Source organism: Cornus florida, unplaced genomic scaffold (assembly GCF_030987335.1).
Source record: "Cornus florida cultivar Cherokee Brave unplaced genomic scaffold, ASM3098733v1 CherokeeBrave_3.0.0_Hap2_Chr02, whole genome shotgun sequence".
Taxonomy (NCBI): Eukaryota; Viridiplantae; Streptophyta; class Magnoliopsida; order Cornales; family Cornaceae; genus Cornus; species Cornus florida.
Window position 1 is genome coordinate 90,427,589 of NW_026775572.1, and position 11,975 is coordinate 90,439,563.

General features: G+C 38.7%; 1 protein-coding gene across 1 annotated transcript in view; it reads right to left on the minus strand.

Moving 5' to 3' along the window:
• LOC132295453 (protein VAC14 homolog) overlaps positions 1 to 11,679 on the minus strand; it is a 31,324-nt gene extending 19,645 nt beyond the window's left edge. The window contains exons 1-3 of the mRNA XM_059793721.1: positions 11,195 to 11,679; positions 10,971 to 11,084; positions 10,751 to 10,816 (exon numbers count right to left, since the gene is read on the minus strand). Coding sequence (XP_059649704.1) covers positions 10,751 to 10,816; positions 10,971 to 11,084; positions 11,195 to 11,284 — 270 coding nt within the window. The 5' untranslated portion in view covers positions 11,285 to 11,679. The remainder of the gene's footprint in view (positions 1 to 10,750; positions 10,817 to 10,970; positions 11,085 to 11,194) is intronic.
• Positions 11,680 to 11,975: the final 296 nt, after the last annotated feature.

The following is an 11,975-nucleotide window of genomic DNA, read 5'->3' on the forward strand; positions in this document are numbered from 1 at the left end:
AAGTTCTTCTTCCTTTGATCTCAATACTTGTTAATTTAGTTTATTTTCAATTTTATTGCACTTGAGACATAGCTAAACACAAAATCATCTTTCTTCTTGAGGACCAACGTGTGACCTTCAGGGTTAATCTGATAGAGGAAATCACACCTCGTATCCTTCCGAAATCCTATTACGGTCTTGGAGAAAGCCCTCTTATCCTGGCTGTTGCAACAGCAAGTAGTCGTCGGAAACCACAAAACCACCAAGGCGTTGAAGGAAAGAGACGACTGCCTTTTCACGCGCCAGAAGCGCGTAGACGAGATAGATCCAAGACTCGTGTCAATCAATCCCTCCGTCATCGCCTTTTGTTCCCTCGTAATATCCGCGCCAACGGATACCAACCACGTGGCCATAATCACGGCATTGAAGATGATCTTTATGTTGCGGATTCAGCTGGGCCAAAACGTGGATCTACAAAGGTCTATGGGCCAACAAGTGGGCCGCTAGTTAATCATGGCCCACAGGAAGTTAAGAGGGCTGTTCATCGGGGGCCTGTTTCCTTTCAAAACAAGCCCAGCCCACATTCTTTAAGCAATTTGAAGAGAAAGGTTTTACGGGGGCCAATAATAAAATCTTAGTTTCTCTTATTAACTCCAACCCCAGCCCACTTCAGCTTCACATTCTCGGAGCTTTAATAATCCATCCTCTTCTTCTACCCCTTCTAGTGAGGTGTTGAGGAGTGTCGGCGTTGTGACTAAAGTGGGAAAGACGTGTGGGCTATCGGTAATGGACAGTGGAAATGGCCTTATGCATGGGCTGAATACATAAGGAAAAGAAGATAGTGTTTCTGGTGTTTCTAGGCAGCTGGAAATCACTGATTGTGCAGACAAGAAATTTTATGAAGGGGTTACAGTCTGTGTGGGCAGAGATTTGCATTTTCAGTTATCTAATGATGAGGCTGTAGCTCTGTTCAATGAGCTTCGATATAATGCAACTTTAAAAAGGACTTAACTGCATGCCTTCTGCAACGGTTGAGGGGAATGATTTTGCTACAGATTCTAATTCTTTTTATGAGAATGACAGAGAGTTTACAGAGAAGGCGGTTGATGATTCCGGTCTTCTCCAACAGGTTAGTTCCAAAGAGCTAGCACCCTGGATGGAGAATGGTTCTGAAATTTTAGAGGAGGAACCACTGGCCATGGTGCGACCTGATGAAGAGGTTGCTGATTTGGGAAAAGATTGGGTTGTTGACAATATTGGAGTCACTAGTGAGCTGTTGGGAGTCTCTTCAGAAGGTAATGAAGATCAGATATTATCTATCCTTCAAGCGATTGTGGAAGGGAGAGAGGTCGCAGTGACCAACGAAGTTATGAACACGAGGCCTTTATCGTCTTGGAAAGGGGCAAGGGAGATAAAGAGTCTTATTTTTGAAGTCAACTATGAAGGGATAAGAGGAGTGGTGAAGGAAAGGGGAAGGACCAGGAGTAGGAGTCTTAAGAAGGGTGGAGGGGAGATAATTTTATCAGGTTCTTAATGAAGCTACAAATTATTATATGGAATGTTCGAGGTCTCAACGATCCGAACAAGAGAAGGGTGGTGAAGGTAGCTTTAAGGAAGTGGGGTGCCCAGGTTGTTTGTTTACAAGAAACCAAGCTGGCATCCATTTCTGACAGGGTGGTTAGGAGTTTGTGGGGAGGTAGGTTTGTGGAATGGGAGGCTTGGAATGCCATAGGTACTTCAGGTGGGATCTTAATCATGTGGGACAGCAGATGGTTATCTAGAACGAACATGTGGATGGGGAGATTTTCTGTGTCTTATCTGTTTAATACAGAAGAGGACAATTTCAGATGGGTTTTTACTGGAGTCTATGGACCGGTTATTGATAATGAGCGACCCATCTTTTGGGAGGAGCTTAGTTATGTTCAACGATTGTGGTCTCTCCCTTGGTGCTTGGGAGGAGATTTCAACTCTGTCAGGTCCCCGTCAGAGAGGTCTACAGGGGGAATAAGGTCACTGGAAATGGATCAATTTTCTGATTTTATTGATGAGCATCTTCTAGCTGATTTACCAATGGAAGGTGTAGCATATACTTGGTCGAATGGTAGGGATCCCATCACTCTTTCAAGACTAGATAGATTTCTAATTTCTGGGGCGTGGGAAGATAAATTCCCGGATGTCGTCTTGGATTGTGGGGGCTTGTGTACTCGAAGAACCCCGTTTAGATTTGAGAATATGTGGCTACGTGTAGAGGATTTCCAAGAGCAAGTCAGATCTTGGTGGGAGGGAGTCCTTGTTTCAGGATCGCCCAGTTTCATAATAACAAAGAAGTTATGAGCTCTCAAATTCGCTCTTAAGCAGTGGAACAAGAATGTTTTCGGGAATTTGGAATGGAGGAAGAACAGAGTCCTTGCTGATTTTTCCGAGATTGACCGTCTTGAGGAGGCTGGTGGGGATGTGGAGTCTCTACGTTCTAGGAGAGTCTCTTGTCAGGCGGTTTTTGCTGAGATTGCTTGTATGGAGGAGATCTCGTGGAGACAAAAATCTCAAGCTCTTTGGCAAAAAGAAGGGGTTAGGAACACAAAATTCTTCAACAGATTAGCTAACGCTCATAGGAGGAGTAATCATATTAGAAGAATACGGGTGGAAGGTGTGGAGCTGTGGAGAGAGGAGGAGGTGTGTAACGGGATTGCTTCTTTTTATCAAAAGCTTTACACCGAGCCTTTAGCTTGGAGACCTAAACTTGATGGTCTCCATTTTAAGGCTTTATCTGAGCTGGATAGAGATAGGATTGAGAATCTTTTTACTGGAAAAGAACTTCTAAAGGTTTTATCAAGTTGTAATGGGGACAAAGCTCCGGGGCCTGATGGTTTTACTATGCGTTTTTTGTTGGAAAGCTGGGCAATAGTAAAACATGAGGTAATGGGTACTTTTCAGGAATTTCATTCTTCTGGCGTCTTTGAGAAGTCGCTTAATGCTTCATTAATTGCCCTTATCCCCAAGAAGGGCGGCGCTTCTGACATTAAGGATTTCCGTCCAATTAATTTGGTGGGTTGTATTTACAAACTTATTGCTAAGGTGCTTGCTCTAAGGATGAGGGAAGTAATGGATGGGATTATTTTGGACTCCGAATGCCTTTGTTGGAGGACGATAAATTCTTGATTCAGTTCTTATTGCTGGCAAATGTGTGGATTCTAGGTTGCGAAGCGGTATTCCTGGAGTTTTATGCAAACTTGATATTGAGAAAGCATACGATCATATGAATTGGAATTTCCTACTCTATTTGTTACAAAGAATGAGTTAGAAGCAAATGGAGGAAGTGGATCAAGTCTTGTCTTTCATCTGTCAAGTTTTCTATTCTTGTGAATGGCTCTCCTGCTGGTTTCTTTGGTTGCACCCGGGGCATAAGACAAGGCAATTCGTTGTCATCTTTCCTCTTTCTTGTTGTTATGGAGGGATTAAGCAAACTTATGCGCAGGGCAGAGGACCTTGGCTTTATTAAGGGTTTCAGAGTGGGTAGACTTAGCCCATCAGATGGAGATTTCTCATTTACTTTTCGCAGAAGATACCCTGATTTTCTGTGATGCTGATGTGTCTCAACTTCGTTATTTGATATGCATCCTAACTTGTTTTCAGGCGGTCTTCGGGCTAAAGGTCAATGTGGCTAAGAGTGTGCTTGTCCCAGTAAGGATTGTTCAGGATATCTCCTCCTTAGCTGCAGTTCTTGGATGTAGGGTGGGTTCTTTTCCTATTCCTTATTTGGGGTTGCCCTTAGGGGTCTCTTCAAGGATAGTGAGGAGTTAGGATTCAGTGATTGACAGGTATGCGAAGAGATTAGCAGGATGGAAAAAGCAATATTTGTCCAAGGGGGGTAAAGCTACTCTTATTAAGAGTACGTTATCGAGTCTTCCCACTTATTTTCTTTCTATGTTCCAAATCCCTTGTTCCATTGCGGATAGGATTGAAAAAATTCAAAGGGATTTTCTATGGGAGGAAGGGGAGATGAGTTCAAGTATCACCTTGTCAGAAGGGAACAAGTTTGCAAGCCTATGAAATTGGGTGGACTTGGCATAAGAATAGTTCCTTTCAATCAAGCCCTCCTAGGTAAATGGTTATGGAGATAGGGAAGGGAAAGACACCGTCCTTGGCGCAGGCTGTCGGTTTGGGGAAGAAGATGGAGGCTGGTCTACACGTCCGGTTACTCTTGTGGGAGGAGTAGGGATGTGGAAGTCTATTCGGAAGGGTTGGGACGCCTTTTCTGCTCATATCAGATTCAAAGTTCATGATGGACGTCGCGTTCGGTTTTGGGAAGATCTTTGGTGTGGTGATCAACCACTATCTCGTTCATTTCCTAGATTATTTAGTATTGCAGTTGATAAACACGCCTTTGTAGCTGATTGTTATCGTCTTAATAGCAGTGGGATTACGTGGGATGTGCACTTTCGGCGCTCTTTTCAGGATTGGGAGATAGATGAGGTATGTGTTTCTTTGGATCTTCTGTAACGGCAGGAGGGTGTTGGCAGAGGAAATGATGATTTGATTTGGGTTCCTTCTTCCCACGGTCGTTTCGAAGTAAGATCCCTGTTCTTATGTCTTGTCTCATTTTGTTAATTATGTTTTCCCGTGGAAAACTATTTGGCAATCCATGGCTCCAACTAGGGTGGCTTTCTTTGTTTGGACTGCTGTTTGGGGAAAGATTTTGACAATTGATAATTTAAGGTAAAGGGGCAATTGTATTGTTAATCAGTGTTGTCTATGCAAGAAAGATGAGGAGTCTGTTAACCACTTCCTTATGTATTACCCTGTGGCGAATGACTGTTGGAATCTTATTTTTGGGTTGTTTGGCATGTGTTGGGTAATGCCACGATCTACTAAGGAATTGATTCATGTATGGAGAGGTTGTCGCGCGAGAAGGGATATACGCGATTTTTGGAGAGTTTTCCCACATTGTGTCTGGTGGTGTATTTGGAAGGAGAGAAATAGTAGAATGTTTGAAGATAAAGAGTCGTCTACAGCAATGATGAAACATCACATTCTTTGTTCTCTATTCAATTATGTGAAGAGGAGTTCTTGTTCTTCTTTTGATGATTTAATTATTTTTTTGGATTCTTTGGGGCCTTAATCCAGGTTCCATTTTTGTAAAAGGGACGCGTTGCCCTTTTGAACGCCTTTTTATGTTATTATTACTTATCAAAAAAAAAAAAAAAAGGCATAATTTTATACTTGACAATTCAATTCCATCACAGTCCTTGAGGTTCGACACAATCAATATAGCCCTATCCTACAAGGATTCATTCTATTATGAGAGGTCTTTTATGACACACATCATTTATCATTTAAATAAAAAAAGATTGTACTATCTTGAAGATGGTGTTGGAAATCTACTTTGATGTAGTACGAAAGCAACCTTAAATAGCTAAGAACTCGAAGAATTAAGAGTCTGAAAGTTCTAATAACTAGGGCTGATATTTGGAGGTTTGATAGTAGAAATGTAGGAAATCAAGGAGAATAGAATAAGAGCTGTCTCTTGGCATCACACCAACAAGGTCAGAGAAACAAATTGTGGTTCAAGAGAGAGAGAGGATTTGAAAATAAGAAAAAGCCTATTGGCATCACACCAATAGAAAACAAAAACCTATCGGAATCACTCCAACAGGGCCTAGGTATCACACCCAGAGAAGGCCTCACACCCTCAAAATTTGTGAATTACTCACAAAGAAATCTGAAAGGATATTTTTTATTCATTCATTGACTGAGTAATTAGAGTTGCATAGTATCCTTTTTATAAGGACTGATGACCCTTGGATTACCTTACAATTAAAGTAATTAAAAGTTGACTCTAGCATAATAAAAGTAACAAATAACTTAAATGATGCAATTTGATCTAATTGATGCAATTTACCATAATAATGCAATTTCACCATAATTGATGCAATTTGAACCAATCCCCCTAATTATGCAAGATTGCAAGTGGACCCCACTTCACCTAACATGTGCCAAATCAAGGATTGAGCTCTAGAATCCTCTTTCCCACACCTTTTATACATTTTAAAAGGGTGCTGCCATTGTCCTCTACTTGCTGTCACTGTTCTCTACCATACTTCTGCAAGGTCATACATTTGTAGTAAAGAAGGAATGAGGACAAACTTTTCTCTTTCACCAATAATAAAGTTAACACATGTTTCTGATGCCTTTACATTTTCTAGATGCTGCCAGCTTGTAAATCAATGCTTCCCATTTTTATGAGTATACATCAATGTTACCTCCAGAGTACGTATATTTGCAGTATATTGGGTAATCTGACACTCCTGCATTCGTTTCCTAAAAGTTCCTAGAGGCAAATTTCATAACTAGGAACCATCTTCCAATCATTCTTCCTAATCTCTAAACACAAACACCGAAGTAAGACAAACCATCTTTCCACTTATGACAGTGTCAACTATGTACGGTATTCTTAATTTCAATAAACAAGATGAAACTTATTTCCTTGTTTGCAAACTAAACTTATTTCCTTGATTTGTCCAACAGTGCCATCAGAAGAAACTTATTTCCTTGTTTGCAAACTAATCAAACCAAAACCACTTCCAAGAAATTCATCAAAACATGTCTCCCAATCAATGTTATCAAAAGCCCAAGGCACAGTAAAGCGCTAGAGGTCCTTCGGAGTCTAGGTGCAAGGCAAGGTGCGTGCTTGACTAAAGCGAGGCGCACAATTGAAAAAATTAAATAACTATTAAATCATTGATATTCCATATTAAAAGCGCAAGTTATGTCAAAGGCACGCCTGGGCACACAACAGACGCAAGTGTTGCGCCTCTATGAGCCTGGAGCCTAGGCGCGCCTTTGACAACCCTGCTCACAATTCACAAAAAAGGGGCTCAGAAAGCAATAGTAACAAATCTGATTACAAATTCATATTAATTTGACCCACAGTCACCGCTCACAAATATCATCCTGAATTAGTTGAACTAACTAATTTCAGTTTCTCCTAAAGAGAGATAACAAATGCAACTGCTACTCATAAAATTTCTACTGAAATCAACTGCAAACAAGCACCATTGACTTCACCACCGCACTTACATATGACTATATAGTTTTGAACTATATATTCATCCTAAATACCGAGCATGATAATGAACAAAGTGATCCAAAGAAAACTGTTGCCTCCTTTCCAACTCTAGATATAAGCTAAACCCACACGTTACTGAAAAGACCAACTCCAACACGCTTGAAGTAATGTCTGAACACAAGACAAAAAAAGCCACTGTTTCAACTCATCTGATCTGTTGTATTGAAGTTTCTCCTTGACTGATAATTTTTGTACAAGAATCCAGGCAATGATAACACATCATCACACGCTAAGTAAATGAGTATCTCAAAAGTCGCAAGGTACCCATGACAACATCAGAACATCAATCAAAATATGCATCAACTGGTATATAATTTTTTTCTTCCCTTTAATATCCAATATTTAGCTGAGATGAAGAAAATTTGCTAGAACTTCTCTAAATAAGTGGTCAGTTCCAGCGAGAAATGGACAATCAATAAATTTGAACTAACCATGTTAAACTCCGTTTAATACATACACTTCTTTTTTCTCAACAGTACGTTGGAAACCTCCAAACCACAGGCATTTTCCTTACCCAAACTTCGAAAGGGATCAAACACCTACACACACCCTGAAACCCAACCCATGTTTTCAAAGTAAATATATCATAAAACACATTTTATCGGTTCTCATAAAAACTGATTTTTTATCAACAGTAAGAATCAAACACATATCTCACCAATCCCTCTTAGAAACCATGACAGCATTTAACCACTTGTTACAATGGCTTTGGCAATTCACATGAGGGCTATTCATTGCATAGACTTTATACTAGCCAGATCAACACCTAGAGTCCTAGACTAACCCTGGAGGCGAACACAAATATCTAAGTCCATGTTGCATAAGAATTCTCATGAGGACTATGAATCCTCAGTAAAATAATGCATTTAAAACAGCTTCTCCAACAGCTTCAACTAGAAAAGCTATCAATGGTCCGCATCAAATTTCCAGAACCAGGAAACTCAAGTCTAAAGTCGGTGAAGTTCATCAAGAAACAATTGAACCTTCTCTACGGCTCTGAATAAACTTCTTCAGCATTGCATTATTCAACGTAGCTGTGTAACAAATCTCAATAAGAAGTCACGGTTACATCCTATCTCAGATAAACATGAGATTCACCCCAAAAAAAAATCATAATCAAAGGGAAAAAAAAAAAAAAAAGAGAGAGATTACTCCGTCAATGCAAAAGATTTAGAGGTTATATCATATTGTAGTTCGTCTCAAATCTTATACTGCTTTGAAATCTCTAAAAAATATAATAAAGTAATTTAGTAAAAGATAAAAAGCAAATACAAGAATATTATCTAAGAAAGAAGCACAAGCAACTGTTAACCCATATAACCATCCAAATATCATATTGCAGTTCGTCTCAAATCTTATACTGCTTTGAAATCTCTAAGACTATCATAAAGTAATTTAGTAAAAAGATAAAAAGCAAATACAAGAATATTATCTAAGAAAGAAGCACAAGCGACTCTTAACCCAAATAACCATCCAAATTCAGCCTCAAGTTAGGAGCATGAAAAACAATTATTACACAATAGCAAAAGCAAAGGAGCTCCATCAGCAAGTCCAATGAACAAATACCTTAACTAAGTTAATTATGACTAAACTGCTAGAGTTTTCTAGAATTACAATTTGAGACATGCCATGCAATTGGTTCACGTGGACTGTCACAATCTAAAATCCTCGAAGCAATAACAAGCTGTCTGCAACAACTTTATGCAACTTGATATTACAAGCCTTTGACCAATCAACTGGAATTTAGTAGAACCCACAAGAAGACAGCGCAGCTCTTAGGCAAAATTGAGTTGTAATAATAAGTTAAAATTTGGAGCTGCCGATGCCGTATTTGTTTATAGAAGTTTTAGTAAAATCGCTGTAGATTTTTCTTTATTGAAGGTTTTGACATGAACATCTATGTCATAATTGTGATCATAATCGATAAAAAGAGATTTTAAACTAAGTCTATATTTTGGGGTTCCACAAGACCTATAAAAAGAGCTCATAACTGTGAAACAAAATTAGCCCCTACTAGATATAAAATATGCTTGTAAGGAAAATAATAACCCCCACCTCTGTTCTTATATTATTGGAAGAGTTGGAAGTCACTATCCACCCTCACCCACTTTTTCTCATAAATACAACATACAAATCTGTGTTCCAACTAAAACTTGAACCTTGCACCTCCCTGTTAGGGATAACAAGAGAGACACACTCAAGCTAACAATTGACATTGTCTCTATTACTTTCATTCCTGTCATATGTTCACTCACACTCAAGCTAACAATTGACATTGTCTCTATTACTTTCATTCCTGTCATGTTTTCACTCTCCTCTTTCTTTATATACTTTATCCTCATGTATCCCGCTTTTTTATTCTTTTATGGTAAAAGCATACCATTAAAGAGCACAAAATGATGCACAACACGTCTACATGCATCTTAGACCCAAAAAAAACTGTATCGCGTGTAAAGAAACAAAAGTATCCAAATTCTCTCCAACATACAAAAAAAAAATCTAACGGGACGATTCACCTTTCCTCTCGATGTTAAAATTCCTCTTTCTTAAATAAAAAATTATGCGATATAGTTGTACCTTTTCTTGGTGCTTAACTGCTTATAAAGTTCTACAGATCTTCATATATGTAAAATGAAAATAGCCCCATACATACGTATTAGGAGGCTTTCAAGTCACATTTATGCTCTCTCTCTAATCTTCTCCTCTCTCAATTTGTCTTCCCTCCTCTCCCAGAAAACCCTTTTCTTCTCCTATTTCTCTCTTCCTATTACTGTCTTCTGAATTCCTCACTCTTCAATTTTAAAATGAAAAAAGCCATACGTATTAGGAGGCTTTCAAGTCACATTTATGCTATCTCTCTCTAATCTTCTACTCTCTCCCTTTGTCTTCCCTCCTCTCCCAGAAAACCCTTTTCTTCTCCTATTTCTCTCTTCCTATTACTGTCTTCTGAATTCCTCACTCTTCAATTTTAAAATGAAAAAAGCCATACGTATTAGGAGGCTTTCAAGTCACATTTATGCTATCTCTCTCTAATCTTCTACTCTCTCCCTTTGTCTTCCCTCCTCTCCCAGAAAACCCTTTTCTCCTCCTATTTCTCTCTTCCTATTACTGTCTTCTGAATTCCTCTCTTCAATTTTCTCTTTCTTCTTTATAGCAGACACCTATTTCCTTTCCTTTAAGGGTACTAAAAGTTAGATAACTTACATCCACTATATCAGCAACACTTATCAATGTCCTTTCAGGTTGGAGGTAATAAATTTCAAACATCAGTAGTCTCCTGTTAAACATACATAATAATGATCTACATGTAGAAGCAACTATTACAACACAACATATACCATTGTCTATGGTCATAATAATAAAGTCAGTGCCATTACCCCTGCAGAGTTGGCATTTGTCAGGTCAGTTCCATGTAAATCATTGAATTAGATTGCAGTAAACAAGTCTGATCATGTTTCAACTTAGCTCACCTAATCCATGTCAATGTTTGAAAATAGCCCGTGTTACTCCACTTACAACAAAATTCTCACACTTCCCATTGACCCACAACCAAAATTTTAAGCAGTTATACCAAAGAATGCACCATGTGTACAAAAAAAAAAAAAAAATCTATACTTAAAAATGAAGCATGAATTCAATTCCTACCTCAAGATGCTGTGCCGCTTCAGCAGTCAAACCAACAGTTGCAGCAGCTAATCCAATCAATCCTCCCTAAACAAAATTGCAACAAAGCTAATCAAAATTCAAAGCATCAATACCTAAGCAAAGGTTCATACCAATTTATATGATCCGCCAATACACATATATAAAGAAAATGAAATCAGGTAAGCATCTAAACACTCCCATTCCATTCTCATCAACTAACCTTCCTGTGATTCGCTTGCGGCGAGTACGTGAACTCATTAGTCAACAAGTTGATCACAGCCATGATTTTATCATGATCTCCAGCCGCCGCTAGCTGCTTCACGATTCCTTCCACCTGCACAATACTCTTCCAACATCAAGATCCGGTGAAACAGAGAAGAACTACTCAAAAAAACCCATTTCTGCACAGTAGAGAGAGAAAGTTGTAGTGAGAGAAAGAGAGACCTCAAGGGCAGCATTCTTCCGCTTCTCGTACAGCTTGTCGGAGAGGTTTCGGAGAACGGACGCGGAAATCACAGAGAGCGCGTCGGCCATAACAAAAACCCTAAATTTCTCTGAATCGGTTGAGAAATATGTATGTATATATTTAGATATATTTGTCAAAGTAGCCGTTTTCTGATCTTCTCTTGCTCGAATCGGAACATCTCTGATGGATACATATACATATATTTATATATAGATATCTATATATATATGTAAAGTTGTATAAATTATATCGAAAAATACGTTTTCTGATTTGCCCTAAGAATGAATCGACAGATCTGATGAAATTGGAAATCGAGACCTAGTTCGGTTGCGAAGGTGTTTCCTTTTAGGGGTGTTTGGTTTTTATTTTGGACTCGCCGTCGCTGGGTTTAACGGTTAGATGGTCTCGGCCACAGTGCGCTGAAACTTTGGAGATGATTACAGAAACTGCCATTGGGAGTTTTGATGTATCGTTTTATTTTTAGTATTTGCTTTAATTTTCGGCGGTATATGAGGTAAAAACCTCATCTTACAAGAGTAACAAAGTCAACAAAGTCGTGCTTAGTACTGACCAAAACCCAAAACCAGAAAAGTATATATAAGTAAAAGTCAACAATGTCCAATTTTGAGCTATTGGATAAATTTTTGTTTTTATAATTTTTTATCGGATAAATTTTGGTTAATATGATAATCTCTTAACCATCCAAATCTATAATCAATTAGTCATTAATACATAACATATATTATTTTTATATATATT